An 18,797-nucleotide genomic window follows, 5' to 3' on the forward strand; every position below is an offset into this window, starting at 1 on the left:
GATCATCATCATCATGAAGCAAACGTGCCCTCGGTCCCCGGAGTTTCCCCGGAGTTTCAGATCGTGGCGAGTCCGTGTGAGAGAAAAGGAACGGCCTCAGCGCAGTCACGGTGGACAGTGTAACTATTGTCATATGAATTACAGTAAGTTACTGTAATATTGTACATTGAGTTATTGTACCACAGACTCCTGTGTATTTTACTATAATCGTGATACTTGATAATACTGTTGATATTACATTAAAATACTGTTGACATGAAACGTTTCAGTTTACCCTAATCCTAACCTGAACAGATTACTGAAGTTTATTAATACCTTATTAATACTTAAACGAGCACACCTTAATATAAAACGATGCCAATCCTTTTGGCGACAGAGAGTGGCGATAATATGTTTTAATATGTTTATTTGATTGTCAGAAGTAGAAAGTTGAACCAAGTGCAGCTTCAGGAGGGTTTCTGAGGATCTGTACTTTACTTAAGTATTACTTCACTCCACTGCAGTAGAAAGATACATTTCTGTAAAGGCTCCAAAGTACAAAGTCATGTTGGTCCATGTGTTTGGTTCATTGTTAGAGCATAATAATGCACACTCTATGAACAGCAGGTGGCGCTGTGCAGACGTACGGTCACATGCCACAACAAAGAAGGTTTGTCCCTGTGGTGTTGCCGTACAGAGGGGAATTCATTTAAACTGATTTGTACTTCCTACTTTGAATACGTACGTACTTTCTACAGGACATAGTTGCGTACTTTCCATCAGTGTGGCTCCTCCAGGCTGAAACAGGACATGCAGTCAGAGCAGAAGATCCACTGCTGACACTCGTGATGTTGAAACAAATCTTGGAAAGGGCTTGTTGTGTTTTTAATCCTCTTCCTAATCCTGTTTTTGTTTCCATAATCCCGGCTGAAGTCCGTCCTCGGCGCGGGCCGGGCTCCGGTTACAGGTGTGCGGAGGGGAAGGCGGGGCCCTGGCTCTTTGTCCCGGGCCCAGGTCGAGTCTTTGTCGGGCTCTTTGTCAGGGTTTTTGTCGGGGTTTGACGGAGAGGGATCGGTTTTATCAGATAGCTTTGTCTCCGTCGTGTAGCCCTTGTCACTCGCTGCTCAGACAGAGTTCCTTTTGTGGAGGAGGTTGTCGGAGGAGGATCGGGTTTCGGACGGAGCTGGTGGGAAAACGCGGCCGTGTTTTCGGGGGTTTGGAGACGTCTGCGAGCAGCTAATGACGACGACTGAGCGCTGCCTGGAGGACCGTGGTTAGTTTGAGATTAAAGGATGTGCTATTCCCTCATTAGTTATGGTCTGATCAATAAACCATATCAAAGTGATTGTAAGACGAGACGCTCCAGGTGAATGGGGAAAAGAATTCAATGTAGAAATATTCATTTGAAACTTTTGTTGTAGATTGCTGCCATGAACATGAGGGAAAAATGTGTTGGAAGTTTTCTGTTTGTTTGCATCAAAAAAAATCTAAATAATGGAGAGGCCCAGGTTTTAGAGGGATTTTGGATGGACTTTTTGGACTTGTTTCATTGTTCAATAATAAATAAATGTAAAAATTTAAATTTTGCCTTAATTTTTGTAGTTTTGTAGATCTGTCAGGATTTAGATATTTAAAGTGCATATGCCAGGTTTTAATGCTTTTGAAAATAGGACTAATTGGACTAATCTGTTTTAAGTCATAATTATTATTTCATTTCAGTGAAGCAGAAATTTAAATGAAGAAATGTTGGGCAGAAAAGTCATTTTTATTTGAATTTTTGAGCTACTGACAGAAAGTGACATAGATAAAGCAGTTTGACTCATTTCCCGTTGGCGTCTTTTCGCTTTCCAACTCAGTTACGCCATGATCCCGCCCCCCACTCTAACCAAATCCTTTTTCCTAACCCTAACTTGAACCTTAACCTTAACCCTAACCTTTATTCCTAACCTTAAACATTTGTAAAACAACAATTTTAGTTTACCGTAATTTCCGGCCTATTTCTGGGTTGCAGCTGACACAGCGTTCTGAAGGCCTATGATATTATATGGAGGAAAAATTATTTTGTTTTTGAGGAAATGTTTGGTCTTGTAGAGAGATCATTTTTGTAATTCATACATTTCTTTTTAGATACAACTTGTGAAAGTTTAATGCTCGTTGTCCAGACACTTCCGGTCGAGCGCGAAGCCCGTTCATTTTAACGGAGAACGAGGGAAAATATTCTCCGCTCAAATCTGATGTTTAGTCAATTGATTTGTGTGAAATGGCCGATGTTCATTTGCTCCGACATGTCGACACTGCAGCGTTTCTCTGCGCCGCCTGAAAACGGCTTTGTTTTCCTGTAGTGACTGATTTTATGTGGACTTCTCCAGCCCCATGTTAACACATAGGAGAAAAGGGGCGGGCACAATTCATGGCGGCGCCAAAGCGAGCCTCCGGAATAAGGTGAATAGGACACCCCCCCCCGACATCATCACATTCTAGAACCTGCAACCCAGCAATAAGCCGCTACTTTTTCTCACTCTTTGAACCCTGAGGCCAATGTGACGCCGCCAACAGACACTAGAGGCGTCTCCCCAGTAAACGCAAAAGTGACCAAGTGGCCAAAGATTATGCGCTGAAGAAGACACTTACCGGTAGTTCTGATTTTGAGCAGTAATGTTGCGCATCATACACACCCTCATCATGGAAAAGACACGGAGAAATGCGTGTGCGGTCTGAGCTGGAGATGTGCCTCCATCCCTACACTTCCACACTGAGGTCGGCTACACCGGCCATTTCTGCCTTTTTTACGTGTTTCTCACGACCGTCCCTGCCGCCCACAACTGCACCCTTCTCCGAGATGAGGTGTCTCCTCCTCTTCATATGGTATGTGTGCAGGGCCGCACATGTAGCTGCCGTGGCTTATCGTAAGGTGCGCTTAAAGGAACAGGCCACCGTTTTTACATGCTGAGATATGTTCATACCTTAGCTTTGACGAGTTCTTTAGGGGGAACTATATTGTAAGGCGTAATAATACCAGGAGTAGTTCGAAATCCGCGCAGTAATCTTCACTTTACTGCGCGGATGCCAAATTACTCCTGGTATTATTACGCCTTACAATATAGTTCCGCCTTTTATCCGCTTAGAAAATCCACATTGTTTAATTTTGTGTAATTATACTTTGTAGTGGAACACTTCACGTAACCATATTTAAATAGGGAAAACGTGGAAGAGCTTGGTAGCTTCTATCTTGACCTGTTTTGGAGCTATAGAGGAGAGAGGGAGAGGCTAAATGCTAACGCCGTCTGCGCTGTGTTTACGTGACTGAAGATCAGACAGGTCCTAAAGAACTCGTCAAAGCTCAGGTAAGAACATATCTCAGTGTGGAAAAACGGTGGCCTGTTCTTTTAATTGGCTGAAATGTACTGTATTGAAGCCAACGGAAAAAGCTGCATTTGGAATGACATCCAATCAGAATTCAGGGGGGCGTGGCTTATGGCTTGACTCGGATGGAAATCGGAGTGAGGCTTTCCCGTTGACAGAACTTGGTTTGGTGTGACCGTTGTTTGCCGTACGGCCTGATATCGTCGACTGGACTGGGTTTGTTGTTAGAGCAGCAGAACCAGCCGCCTCCTCAGCCTCTCCGTGGGCCCCGGGGGAGACATTCATCCACACTTTGTCCCTAATTACCTTTAGCTGCAGAATTCCCCGCTCGCCTCGGCCGCACTTTGGAGAAACCGTAGACCTGCTGTGGCCCCGTCTGATTAATGACCCGAGTGTTGCTTCAGATGCCCCGCCACACACGCCCTCCTCCCTCTGTCCCAGGTCAGACCACCCCGCGCTGCCTTCAGGGGGCAGGGGGAACACGAGCGTCGGTCTGTCAGAGGATACATGGAGATACAGGATACTGAAGGAGGCGCACCAATAGGGACGTTTCGATGATTATGAGAGAAAATATAGTGATTTTACCATTATTCACAAAGATCAACTTTTTTTTTTCTTTAATCATGATTTTTTAAATATTGTGTGTGTCGCAGGTATTTTCCTTTCACTTTGTTACAATGAAGCAGAGGAGCTATTGCTTTTGTTTGCATCTTGAGCCGGTTGAGTCTGGTAAGAGTCTGCGGAGTAAACCAATCAGTGAAGGGCGGTCAGCGGCGGTCAGCGGCGGTCAGCGGCGGTCAGCGGCGGTCAGCGGTGGTCAGCGGCGTTATTAGCGGTTCTGTGTTAATGTTCAAACAGGATTATGAATCACAAAACTCACCTGTGGAAGCGTGTTTGTCATTTACCTCAGCGCTCCCGTCACTGAGGGACTCCCGCCTCCCAAAAGTGACGCTGCTCATGAGCAACATGTGACGCAAACAAACCGTTCTGAATGGACGTCCTGAGTTTGGCAGCAGCTGCAAAAGCGAGCGCCCGCCCAGACTGACGTCCTCATGTTTCAAATGTACAGAGGGGCTCATTCTGGATGCCAGGCTAGATTGGACAATGTTATTGGGAATTATGCAATATGTAATCTAGACCAGTGGTTCTCAACTGGTGGGTCGGGACCTAAAATTGGGCTGCAGAACCATTTTCAGTGGGCCATGAACCTTTACCAGAGACCACATCTTTCGATATTTATCCCCTATAAAGCTATGCAAACATTTGAATCTGTAAAAATGACACTTGTTTGGTTTATTTAATTTATTTGGGATAAATGTAAGTCTTGTTTGGGTCTCGACAGCTTCCCATTGAGAACCACTGCTCTACAAGATGTTTGATATTTGACGGGCCTTGGTCGTCTTTTGGATCCTCTACCTGGTCCCACACTGCTGACTTTAATGGTTCCTTTGGGTGGAAGTGCGTCGGTGATAATTATCGGTGAGTCGCGTTAAGCCTGCGGTAAACCTTGGCTTCTAAAATTCTTCCGGTTAGCCTACCGCGTCCTTTTATAATCGTAAAACTGGTTCATCTTGACAAATACGATGTGCAGCTTCATCAGCGTCACAGGAACCTTTTCAGTTCTTGCTGTTTTGCTTCCGGGCAGAGGAGAACCGGGACTGGGCCACTTCTGGAGGACCTGTTCCAGCTCCTGCTCTGGGGTTGGGTTTCCCGAACTGACCATAGCATTAGCCACTGAAGTTTAAGGGACGTTTTAACCCAATCTTTACAGTACTGTGTCCCATAATTCTCCATAAATAACATTATGTTCCTAAACGTCCCAAACCCTGATTTAAACGCTGCCACATCTCCCTCTTAGCGTCCCGCGGCTAACGCTCCGGGCTAACGCTGAGTAATGATGATGACGGCGAACTCTCCGACCCGAGCGGGGCATTATCCCGATGAGGAGAGGGCCCTGAACGCAGCGTAACCGCGTTAGGAAGCACTCAGCTAAACGCGTTAAAAAGACAAACGGGCGGATCGGGTTCACGGGAGGCTGAGGGCGAGGGGCGGGGCTTCAGACCAAAACCACTGACGGAAACGCTTCCATAAACGGATTAAAGCCACACTGCGGAACATCATGGGTTATAGGACGAGAGGCTCCAGGCTTTTCTGTGGAGTTGTTGTCCCCGTGTCTGCGTAGGTTTCCTCCAGTTTCCCCTACCACTAAAAACATGTACAATAGGCCGGTGAGAATGTGTTTGAGAGCGTGAGTGTGTGGCGTGGTTACATGCATGAGTGTCATGTGTGTTCATTACATGCACTGTCCTGACCAAAGATGTAAATATGTTTCAGGGGAGCCAATGCAGGAAAACCTTTTCAGGTCAGGTTTTTGGGCTCATTTGCTCTTTTAACACAGTGTTTCCCAACCTGAGGTACGGGGACGCTGGGGGGTATATGTACAGTATTTCGGATTAAAAAAGAAAGTGAAATTGTGAAACATTTTCATGTTATTTTCAAAGGAGTGTAGTTTAGTTTAGTCAAAGGTTTGATTTTGAGGGAGTTTTTGCTCCATTTTGAAGTTTGAGTATTAATAGTGTGTTATTATTACTATTGCACTATTAATACTGACTAATCTTAGTGTACACCGCGTTCCAAATGATTATGCAAATTGTATTTCAGTGCAATAAAGTTAAACAAAAAGTTTTTCAATGAATCTCATGGATGGTATCGTGTCTCAGGGCTCTTTGAATCACTGACATTAATCTCAGAGACCTGTGATGATTCGTTTTCAGGTTAAGCCCAGTTAAGGGAAAAACTACTGAAAAAGGACGTTCCACTTTATTAACCAGATCATCATTCTCAAGCAATATGTGAAAGAAAAAGGATCTCTCTGCTGATGAATTGATTGGTCGAGGTATGAAAACCTTCGATATTTCATGAAAGATGAAGTGTAATCATCGTACTGATAAGAGATGATGATTCGGAGCACACACGGGTTTGTGCAGATAAAGGCACAATGAGGACGGTTTCTGCCAGACAAATACATCAGATGAATAGAACAGCAGCTACAAAGCAGCATACAGGTATTTGAAGCTGCTGGTGCCTCTGGAGTCTCCCGAACATCAAGGTGTAGGACCCTCCAGAGGCTGCAGTTGTGCATAAACCTTCTATCCGGGCCTCCCCTAAACTGTTGAAGCTCATGAACAGAAACGGCTGCAGTGGCTCAGAAATACATGAGACTCATTTTCAAACAGTCTTGTTCACTGATGAGGCCGTGTAACCCTGGATGGTCAGATCAATGGAGTAGTGGATGGTTGGTGAATGGCCACAATGTCCCAAAAAGGCTGTGACGTCAGTAAGGAGGGGGCGGAGTCATGTTTTGGGCCAGAATCATGAGGAGAGAGCTGGTCGGCCCCTTTAGGCCCTTTTAGGCTCCCTGAAGGTGTGAAAATGACCTTTGAAAAACATGTGGAGTTTCTGACTGACCACTGTCTTCTATGCTACAAAATGAAGAGCTGTGTTTTCCCGAACAAGATCATCTTCATACATGACAACGCACCATGTCCTGCTGTAAAGAAAACCTCTGCATCACTGGCTGCTATGGGCATAAAAGGAGAGAAACTCATGATGTGGACCCCACCCAAAACTTCTATGAGGGTGGGAGGCAGTTTTCATCCAAACGGCAGCTCTGGGAGGCTATTCTTCAAATTCAACAAATGACCATTTTCAGTTAATTACAGTAGAGTTTTTTACTATATTTAATTTTTGGAAAAAAAATCACTGAGGTTTTTCCAACCACATTTAAATGATCCTCTAACAGTTAAAGACAAGGCGAAATGTGATCATTTTATTGTTTTACAGATCTTTTACAGATTTTTCCACTAATAAACAGCTTATTTTAAAACTAAACAAGGTCCTACAAAATAACCATAAATGTAACCTGGGCTCAATCCATTATTTAGCTTTAGAAAAGTCCAGGTTTTTTTTTTCACGAGGAACAACTTTGGAACTGAAATCCCTGTAAAGTTTTCTGAATTGTATTTGCAAACAATCCCTGACCTCCGGGAAAGATCCTCCAGATAAACAAGTCTGTAACTCGTCTGCGTTCATTAAACATGCTAATTTTACCATTTAAATTCCGCCGATAATTAGCCCCGTGTTTCCCGTTTGTCTAATTAGTTTTCCGCGTAAACAGTGTTTTCATTTCATCAGCGTAAACACTACCTTCTCCTAATTACCTCGCAGCGCCGCGGCCAATGGCGGCGCGGACGGGTCGGCCTCGTTACCGCCGGCGACCTCCGCTGATTGGCCCGTTCGCCGATCGTCTCCTCCGATTGGCTCGCGGAGATTCAGGCGACTTAACGAGGAAGCGGCAGACGGTGATTAACGAACGGCACGACGCGGAGACCGGGTTTAAAATATGGAAATGACCAGCGCAGATGTGGGAGAAGTTCCTGGTGAGGAGTAGTAGGAAAAGTTCTAGTCGTAGTATTAGTTTGCAGAGCGCAATGAAGCCAGAAGGTCCTCTGCTTTACCCCAATCAGCGGTTTGTTTATTCATTTATCTGGCGAGGACGGCGTTAAACACATTCGCCGCCACTATCACGCTCCAGGATCAGATGCTTTAACTTTGCAGTGAACATGAGTCACAAGTTTGTTCAGATTTGATGTGTTTTATGTTGTAGACTTTTGTGTGTAATTTTGGAATCATGAGAGATGGAAACTTACTGCTGATTTTTGTCTTTCAAATGAGCCCCTTGTAAAGTAAATAAGTTAGTATTAGAACTCTTCTCCTGTCCGGGGAGCCAAGCGTCTGCGTCCCACTGTCGGTCCCGCTGCTTTGGTCTTCATAAGGTCAAATATCCGCATCCATATCAGCAAATCCACTTCATTTTGCCTTGTTCAGACATATCTGTTTATCCGGATCACTGGCTGGAACGTCTTGCCCATGGGCGGCTACATTAGCGGTTTTCCCAGGCCAACAAGACGTAGGGGAAGCTTCTGAGCTACTGCAGGCCCTGGGGGAGGACTCTCAATGTACATCGAATTCTGATTGGCTGATGGTTCTGTCAGTCACGCTAGCTCCGAATCATATGTGCAGCCTGACATCACAGGGCCAGCAGAACCTGTCCTGAGGAGGAGGAGGAGGAGGAGCAGCTCACCAGAGGTGTTTAAGGCACTTTTTGAGTAGGAAATTGCAGCTACACCTCAACAAACCAATATAAGTGACTCAAGTGTACATCAAGTGTGTAAATAAATTAGAAATTAAATATACTATTAGAACATTTGACACTTTTGTTTCTTCATTCGGTCTGACGGCACACCACTGGTCCTGAGCCGCTGTGGGCCGGTCTGAGCAGCATGTTTTTGGAGGTTGGGGAATCTGTAGCTCCCGGAGGAAGTCTTCAGTCTCCTCTGATCCTCTGAAACGGTGCAGCGCCTCCTGTCCCTGTTTCAGAGCGTGGTGTCCTGCTCCTCCTCCTTCCTCTTCCTCCTGCACAGCTCCCTCCGCTCCACAACAGTCTTTCACCATCTTCTGGGAGGAGCTTAGCACTTCCTCGGTTTGAACGTCCATTAGCCAGAACAAGGCATGTGTGGCTTAGCTGTGAGTCCATGATGAAGTATCTACTAAACATGAATGTCCTGAATAAATCAGCCCTAGGCCCCTCATACAGCGCCCCCTGCTGTCACAGTTACACTCTGACTCGTTTAGAAGCTTCATACACAGGGTTATAGACCAGACATAATGTTTTTGTCACCTCGTTTTCGTCTCTTTTTTCGTCTGTTTTTTTTTTTTTTGCGGGGGGGGTAATAACCCCATCAGTATTGGACCCTGATCCTAACCTGGGTCCTAGTTTCCGATATGTTTTCACTGTTGATGTCTCCATGGTTACGTATACGTCCATAAACAGCCTGAAAACAATGGTCCTGGAGCACTCTAGAGTCCAGAGGCCAAGTGAAGGATGGAAAGTAAACCCCCCAAACTGCCGCTGGGTCACTGCAAGGTCACGAAGGTCAGCCTTGGTTTGCCCTGAACGTTACAACAAACAGCCATGGTGGGAGTACCATGGTTCTGCTCCGACCTCGCAGACGCTCAGGCTCTTGTTGGATTGTCTGCTGATGTCATTCCAAACCCTCTCCCGCAGAGCGATCACAAACTGGGGGCTCTTGTTCTGGGTTGTTCCTCTCGCTGTTGTCGGGGGAGCGCTTGTTTCCCCTGTGGCTGCTCCCGGGCGGGCGGGCGGGCGGGCGGGCGGCTCCTCGGGGCGTGTTTGTGAGCACTTCCAGAGGACTGGGGGCTCATTAGCTCGGTCTGTGGGGATCTGCACAGTTACAAATGTTACTGTTGCAGAAGAGGAAACAAACACATGATGGACCTCATTAGGATGTACTCAACATCTGTACAGCTGATGCAGTGGCCCACTCGGGCGGCCCGGGGGCCAGATCCGGCCAGACAATAAGTCTGGTCTGGCTCACTGGCAATTTCATCAAATAAAATGAAAAATAATACAGTTCAGGATGGAATATTGTAAATCTCCAGGTACCATGAAAATCTGCCATGTTTGTGGTGAAAAGCAAACATTGTTCATTAGGGCTGCACCTTATCTAATCAAACATCTATCTAATCTTATCTAGTCAAATAATCTGCAGGGTGTTTTTTGCGGTGAATCGATAAAGGACTTTTTCCCACATGAGGCTAAAGGCCGCGGCAAAGGAGTAAACTTAAAGTGACTGTTTGTGCTTTATATCAAAGTCGTGACAGCTGAACTTCTGCTCAATGACGTGAACACAAGCACACGTTTGCATGAACAGGGCATTCCTCATTTGAAAGCTAAGAACCTCCAGAGTTCAGCCACTGTGCTGTAATGCCCGGACGCGGGATTGAGGAGGTTAAACCTATAGAAGAGTGGAGCTCATTCTGCTTCTTAGATCTCTTTCTTCTCTATTAGATCATTGTTCTGAGACACATTTACAAAGTATTCAACACTCTACAGACCCGAACTTTAAGAGCAAAGGAGGCTGGAGGATTCACCTATTGTACATGTTTTGAACTGGTAGAGGAAACCAGAGTACCCGGAGGAAACCTACGCAGACACGGGCCCCATCCTGTGAAGCACGGGCGCTAACCACTGCGGGTTTCCTCCGGGTACTCCGGTTTCCCCTACCACTAAAAACATGTACAAAAGGTTCCCGTTTGGGGCGAGAATGATGATTCATCTCGGTGGGACTTTCCTGGTTAAATAAAGGTCCACGTGCTTCTGGCTTGTGCACAGTGTTCGGCTAAAATGAAACAATTAACCTGGAAAGGCCATACATGGAACGTTTTTGACGAACTTTCTGTAATATTTCTTTCAACACGACACGGCTCACTCTCCACAGGAACAAAAGAGACAGGAAACAGAACCCAGTATCACTTTAACACCACGTTCATCAATTCAATTTGCTTTCAAAATATCAATAAGAGACGGTTAAAGTACTGGACCCATCAGAGTGATGATGAATCCTTTAAGTGCATCTGAAGCATAGTTAACACAACTATATTGAAATATTTGACCCAGTTTCTTTAGTTTGACCATTATTGTGATGTTTGTAGCTTCACTTCCTTATTAGACACTGACAGGAAGTGACATAGTTCGAGGCAAACGTTTCTAAACTGTTGCCGACCATGTTCATTAGAAATGAGACAAACTGAGATGGATCTTTTTCCCCATGTCACTTAAATAGAGTGGTATACTGTATATGCAACTTTTTGAGCAATGATGGTGAGGAATTGTTCAGTACCTTTGGCGGGGGGGTCTGCAGTACAAAATAGAGCTGCTCTGATGTGGCCTGTGTGAAAACTGAAGCTCTGTTTTCGTCCTGAAGTTTCTGCTCCGTTTTGAATTCCACATTAATGACCCCTGCACCCTGCGCCTGACCTCATCCGTACAGTAACTCTCTGTTGACTTTGGAGCCGAGCACTGGCCACATGTTGGAAGTCACTCACTGATTAATACGACCCTCACACGCTCTCATTTATTAGCTCAGTCCGGACACGGCGACCTGAGCCTGGTGCGGAGGCTGTGGAAACTTCTGCCCCTGATCAGATTTCCCTCCCGTTTTGAAAGGAGTAAATGTTGTTTCAAGTCTGATATTGCGTTTGTCTTGCATTCTCTCAGGTTCAGCGTGAGCCCCTTAAAGCTTTAGATACAGACTGGCTGTTTCTCAGAAGAGTTCATCCACAGAAGTGCAGTTTCAGTCAGAAGTCAGCAGTTCTTCATGTTGCAGTGCTGCCACCGACTGTCTGCGCGCGGTACTGCAGCTGATCACTGCACGCACATGAGAAAAGGCTGATAATCGATGTAGTGGTAACCAGTGTTCATTTTGACAACATATTTTATTTTAGTTTTAGTCTTAGTCTTTTGACTCAAATGTAGTTTAATTTTAGTCAAGATTTAGTCAAAAAATTGTGTTCAATTTTAGTCTAGTTTTAGTCAACTAAAATTGCATGTCAATTTAGTCGACTAAATTTAAGACTAATTTAGTCGACTTATATTTATAATATTCATTATAATCATATTTAATCAAGGTCCTCGACTTAATGGAGCTTCTCCCACATGAATAAAGCTCAGAGCTGATCATTTGGCAGAGAATTTACATGATCTGAGGCTCTTTCAGACGCTCAATAGAAGTTTAGCTGATTTTAGTCTCTCCTTTTCATTTTTATTTAGTCTGATTTTAGTCGACTAAAATATCTGGACATTTTAGTCACAGTTTTAGTCTCATGAGGAACGTTTAATTTAGTTTTAGTCCAATTTTAGTCGGCAATAATATCACTTTGACTAAAATTACAATTGTATTTTTTTCTTCATATTGTGGCAAACTAAGACTTTGTAAAATACTAAATCCGGATCAAACCAAGCTAAAAAAAAACAACTGAATATATATATTTGTTAAATCATGTCTAAAACGGAACACATTTTAAAGCTGTCATTGTTTGTTTATGGCTACATTTGTAAATCTCAGTCTGAACGTGGTGATTTTGTGACATATCGTGACCATACGTTGTGCAGCCCTGTTTTCAGAATGTGTCATGTTTAACTGACACCTGGAGAGTTTTTTTTACATGAAAAAGGCCACATGTATGTGAAAGTCTCAGGTATTTGAAATGATCGTCTTTGGTTTTCTCATTCTCGAAACTATCAGAATGTCTTTAAAGAGAACTTGACTTGAAGAGAGAAGTTTGCTCAAATCATGGCATTTATTTTGTAACCAGAACACATTCAACAGATGTTTTTCTCAGTGTTGTTTTCCCAAAGAAAGTCAATGGGAAAATGTTACTCTTATCTAACATTATATATTATATTTTGCCAAACAATGAAAGAGGAAACTAAGGTTAGGAAGGCCTCCGTTGCAGCGATCCTCTCCGACCTTTGACACTAATCACTAAAATCAGCTAAAGTCCTCAAACAGACTAACTACGACTGAATACTTTCATTTCGAGTCATTCATGCCTGAGTAACGTTCCAAGAGGGAGCAGCAGAGGGCGATGTTTGGCTCTTTTACAAATACCATAGAAATGTGCTTGAGAATCCTCCAATATAAAAGGTCTCAAACATGTTTAAAGTGGTTTCATCATGAACAAGAGTCTTTATCAGGGAGTTCAGGAGCCACGAGAACCTGGAGAAAAAAACCTATCGTTTATTTGGCCTGTTTTTGTCATTTGGAATATTTATTTGTACAAATAAAGCGCGCTCTTGCTCCTCCCATACCTGTGGGCGCGCCTCTCCAGCACACGCTGCAGGCCGGCTTCATTTTGAGCTGGTCTGGCTCACATGGACCAGCTTTCAGTTGATTACTTCGATTTTTCCTGTTTTTTGGTACAGGGTGGTCACGTTTTGCTTCTTTAAAATGAGATTTAAAACAAATCGAAATATCAGAGAAGAATGAAGAAGAACCTTTGTGAACACGTTGTGTCCTGGCTGGGTCGCAGCAGCAGACTCCTGATCTGAGAACATGTCATTTATGTAAAAAATGTTTCATAAGTTTACATTTTTTTTGTAAAATATGAACGAAACGAAGTAATCTGTTCCATCAGATGATTCACAAAGAATCTGTGAATCATAAATTAGGCCTAACGTTGAGCACATTTACTCAGGCTGAATATTTACTGTTTAAAGAAGTCACAAAGGGCATGATACACGGCCACCAGGTGGAGCTGTTCCCAATAATGAGCCTTGACACACAGTAGCAATCCATATACTGGTTCTTATACATTTCCTTTCAAAATAAAATACCTCCCGATTGTCTTCCTGACAGTCAACTGAAGTGTTTGTGAGTGATTCTGAATTGGAATATTTGATCATGAGAACGAGAAAAGATTGAGTTTTTCTATGTTGCCCGGATGTTGGTCCCATGTGTGATCCTCCAGCGCCCTGACCTCTGCTCCATGTGCCGGCAGGTTCCACAGAGGCGAGTACACGGTGGAGGTGGCCATCAACGACTACCTGGACATTTACTGCCCGCACTACGAGGGCGCGGCGGGCGCGGCGGGCGCTCAGGAGAAGTACGTGCTGTTCATGGTGAACTACGACGGATACACCACCTGCGACCACCGCCGCCGCGGCTTCAAGCGCTGGGAATGCAACCGGCCCCTGGCTCCCAACGGGCCCCTGAAGTTCAGCGAGAAGTTCCAGCTGTTCACGCCCTTCAGCCTCGGGTTCGAGTTCAGGCCGGGACACGAGTACTACTACATCTGTGAGTATGAATACAGATACTATTATTACTACTGACGTGAAAGGCCCTGCTCTGAGCCTGTTCCTACAAATGCAGACTTCAGGTCAGCAACACCACCTCCCAGACCTGTGTGAGCCTCCTCTCCCGACAGGGCTGGACCGGCCATTTCCCAGTGGGCCGACGTACTTTTGGGACGATTGGGGGAGTCAGATCGAGAGATATGCCCGTAATACATGACACCGGCCCACAATTAGCACCAAGAGCTAATGGCATCCCTATCATTATATAGATGCAATTACACAATTCCTCCACTAGAGGGATGTGACGCCTTTTATACCCTCTAGTGGCGCTTTCTTGAGTCATGGTTCCCAGATAATCTGGTATAATGAGCGATGGGCCTCTGGGACATAACACTCATGCCCCTCACATTGCCAATATAAGAGGAAATAGTTTATTGTAACTCCCTCCAGGACCCGCAGAACCTCAGACCTCTATTTTTTATGCATTTTAGACACATGTTTGCACTTTGGAAATCTTCTAGTTTCAATTGAAAGGATTTACAATGTTTGGCCTTTTTGGGACTTCTCTTCTCACTCCACACTTCTCTAACTCCGTGGTGAGTTTGACCATTTCATTGTGTAACGCTTTGTGACTAGAAGGGTTGACTGTGCCAGAAGAAGATTCGGCCACGGAGCCAGAGTGTGTGAATAAAACACATATACAGGAGGAACGTTTCAAAAAAATGTATTGAATATGTATAGTTTTCAATATAATAGTGTATTCAATATATATATGTATACGGTATATAATAATAAATATAGGAGGTTATGAAAGTGTATATATATTATTGATAGGTCAGATATAATTACAAAACAATACACACAAATACAAAAACAAAACAATGTGGTGCAGAATGCACTTCAAAGAGGTTGTTTTTCTTTGAGTTTTCAGTTCAGTTCAGGTTCGATTATTCCTACCACTTTGGTAGGTCAATAGCTCGCCATCAAGAGGAGAAAGTTGAAAGGTTGCGATTCGAATAGGGTGGATTGGTTGGTTCAGTCCTTTACAAAAAACCCGACCTGGAAAGGTCGAAATGAAACAAATGAGCATATGTATCATTAAGCTAAATTATCTACATTAACTCTGTAGATTTTACAGATATATTACATAGAACTATTTAACAGCTAAATAGTTTTACAATAGGTTTCATTACATTAGAAAACCATTTCACAAATCAAGTGCACTTCAAAGGTTCAACATAATCAAGATATCCAAGAATAAAGTTAAATTACTTGAGTAGGGATTAAAATACTCAAGCAGATTCTCATAAAGTTGCGCAACAATAGAAAAAAAACACGTAGCTACGTCAAAAGTCAAAAAGTAAATAAAGCGGAAACTCATAGCCGCTTTAATGCTATAATTAGAAATCTCAAGCGCGCACAAAACCGGTGCAAAAGCGCAAAACCAAGGGTCGCTTCTAGTAAAAGAAACTGTTCCGTGCCATTCGGCTTAAATATTAAGTTAAATAATGTCACGGATTAAGCGCTAGAAGCGGTGCTTTGCGCGCAAGCACAGCACATAAACAACCGTAAACAATCAAAGAGGCTCAAAGGAGCTTGGAACGGGAGCGATAGCGAGGCTTGGATCACGTAATCAAAACCGCAAAATGTAACTTAAAATCACTCGCTATAAACGTAAATAATAAACCGAGTTTGTGTCGGAAACTCACCGTTGAAGACTATCTAAGATACTCGGGTAGAAGTGGTCCCAGCCCGAGAGGTTTGAAGGTGTGGGGCTCGAACGGTCATCACAAGCGTGATGCTGTTAAACAATGTATTTGTAAACATCACGCCAGCATTTATAAACCGCTTCGAACTTTAAAACTCACCCATTATAGGAGTGTCAATCTGAGCGTATTGAGCGTATGAGCGTAGATCAGGGTGGAATCGGCGCTAGTAGTAGCCTTAGCTCCCAAAACCACACGCCACCAGCCACAGTCACAGGGAGTAGTGGGGAGGAGGAAGTGACCTGGGATTAACCCCACAGGTATAAGGAAACGGGGCTGTGGCTGTACGGGAAGCAGACCCGCAAAATTAAAACTGCTTCAGGAAATGCGGGTTACACGTTCCCCCCCTGAACTCATGTACGGCCCTGTACATGCAGCTGGCTGACAGCAGACGGTTTGGTCACTGGCAAGGACACGTGGGGCCTCGTCGAGCTCAAAGGCGTAATTGAAAGCTGTACTTAGTCCATGGAACAGAGACTGAATGCTGTGCAGCAGAGGATGACCGAGTTTGGAATATTGTAAGCGGTCAGGAGCACGGCGTGTTCGGGTTGGACGACGGATTGGTGGGTCAGTGTCTGGACTGGACAGGTCAGGATCAGTAGACGAGTCAGGGTTGACAGGCTCTGGAGATTCCGGATCAGAGAAAGTATTTTCCACAGGCTCCAGGTTTGCGGCAGGTTCAGGATCAAGGTGAGTAGTTACAGGTTCTGGCTCAGGTAGGTCTTGTTCAGGCAAGTCATCGCGGTCCGAAGATCCACGTGATTCAGTTTCAGGTTCCACTGCTATTGGAACGTCCTCATCCGGAACAAACTGTGGTTGCTGGCCAGGCTGGACCACAGGTGATTCGGCTAAACGAACAGGAGAAGCTGGAAGTGAAGGAGTGGGTATCTCGACCACGGATGTGAATCTTGCTGGTTCCAAGATGGAGTGAGGCACATCAGGACACAATTCGTCTTCTGACAGGCCGTCATCACCATCTTCATGGGGTTCTGGAGGTACTTGAATTCCCGAAGGCAAGGAGTGGTTCGCTTTTGGCTGTACTTGCTTTGCTGGAGCTGAGAGATAGCCACAAGGCAATAGAAGGTCCCGGTGCAGTGTCCGGACAGGACGGTCTTTGTTCTCCGGCTTCACGGTGTAGACTGGAAATGGACCGGCTTTCTCAATGACAGTGTACACCTCCTGCTCCCACCGATCAGCAATCTTGTGCTTTCCTCTTATCCGCACATTCTTCACCAGCACTCGATCGCCCAGAGACAGCTCCGAAGCAATGATATTCTTGTCAAAACGTGTTTTGTTTCTGAGCATCAGCTTCTCTGAGTTCTCAACAGCGATTTTGTAGCTCTCCTCAAGGTGGCTTTTGAGCTGGTCGACGTACTGGGAGTGAGAGGTGTGTGCTTTCTTCCCCACTGGCAATCCAAAGGCAAGGTCTATTGGAAGACGAGGCTGGCGCCCGAACATAAGCTCGTACGGACAGAAACCGGTGACATCACTCCGGGTACAGTTGTATGCATGTACCAATGGTTTCACAAAGTCTTTCCAGTGTGTCTTGTGATGATTGTCCAAAGTTCCCAGCATGTTCAGAAGGGTGCGATTAAACCGCTCTACTGGGTTACCCCTAGGGTGGTATGGGGTGGTTCGAATCTTGCTGATTTCAGCCATCGCACAAAGTTCTTTGATGGTACGGCTCTCGAAATCAGGTCCCTGGTCACTATGGAGCTTTTCAGGAATCCCATAATGCACCAGGAAGTTGTCCCACAAGCACTTAGCCACGGTCTTAGCTTTTTGGTTAGGCGTGGGAACAGCGACCGCATACTTGGTGAAGTGGTCGGTTATCACAAGTATGTCTTTTGTCTTGCTTCGATCAGGTTCCAGCGACAGAAAATCCATGCATACGAGTTCCAAAGGCCTTGAAGTCTTAATGTTGACCAGCGGCGCTGCTTTGTCAGGTTGCGCTTTCCGTTTGACGCATCTTTCACAGTTTTTGATTTTATTGTGAATGTCTGCAGACATGCGAGGCCAGTAGAACCGGGATCTTGCAAGGTCGAGTGTTCTCTCAATGCCTAAATGGCCCATTTGGTCATGCAGCTGGTAAAGGGCTTCAGACCGGCATTCTTCAGGCAACACGAGCTGGTAGGAGATCTCACTGCCGATTTGCCTCCTCCTCACAAGAACGTTGTTGTGGAGCTCCAATTTTGTAAGTTCTCGCAGGAGTAAAGGTAAATCTGGGAGTTCTTCTCTCACAGAAGGGGGTGGACTTTCCCCTCTTGCCAGCTGTGCAACAACATGCTGCAGCATGGGATCAGCGTGTTGTTTGGCTGAGAGTTCATCAGAAGTGAAGGCAGGTATGACAGGCGAGGCGAACTGAGAGTCATCGACGAAACTATCTGGCAGACTGTTTGGGTCTGTGGAAAGAGTCTGGACAAGAGCAACAACATGGTTTTCATCAGTGGAACTGTACACAAGCTGTCGATCACAGATAGCATGGACTGTGTGCTGGTCGATGGAGACTGAGGAGGGGTCTTCAAGGTGTTGGTGGGTGAACCTTAAGATCCTCTCACGCTCCTTTTGTGTCAAGTGGTCATCAGGCAACACGTCATGTGGTCGACGCGAGAGACCATCCGCGTCAGCATTTTGTTTCCCTGCTCTGTAAACGATCTTGAAGGAGTAGGTGGAAAGGGCAGAGAGCCACCGGTAGCTCGTCGCGTCAAGTCTTGCAGAGGTCAGGAGGTAGGTTAAAGGGTTGCTGTCTGTGACCACAGTAAAATGAGTGCCATATAGATAATCGTTGAGCTTCTCGGTTACTGCCCACTTGAGTGCCAGGAATTCCAGTTTGTGTGCAGAATATCTGGCTTCGCTCCGGGACAAGCCTCTGCTGGCATAGGCAACCACTCTGTTCTTGCCCTCGTATTCTTGATACAGAACTGCTCCAAGACCTGTACAGCTAGCGTCTGTATGTAGTGTGTACGGCTTTC

At 45.1% G+C, this 18,797-nt stretch overlaps 1 protein-coding gene across 1 annotated transcript in view; it reads left to right on the plus strand.

Annotated features, from left to right (window-relative positions):
- Positions 1 to 18,797, plus strand: part of efna2b (ephrin-A2b) — a 123,384-nt gene that overhangs the window by 96,143 nt on the left and 8,444 nt on the right. Inside the window, exon 2 of the mRNA XM_079580979.1 lies at positions 13,765 to 14,060. Coding sequence (XP_079437105.1) covers positions 13,765 to 14,060 — 296 coding nt within the window. The remainder of the gene's footprint in view (positions 1 to 13,764; positions 14,061 to 18,797) is intronic.

Source organism: Gobius niger (assembly GCF_951799975.1).
Source record: "Gobius niger genome assembly, chromosome: 22".
Classification (NCBI taxonomy): Eukaryota; Metazoa; Chordata; class Actinopteri; order Gobiiformes; family Gobiidae; genus Gobius; species Gobius niger.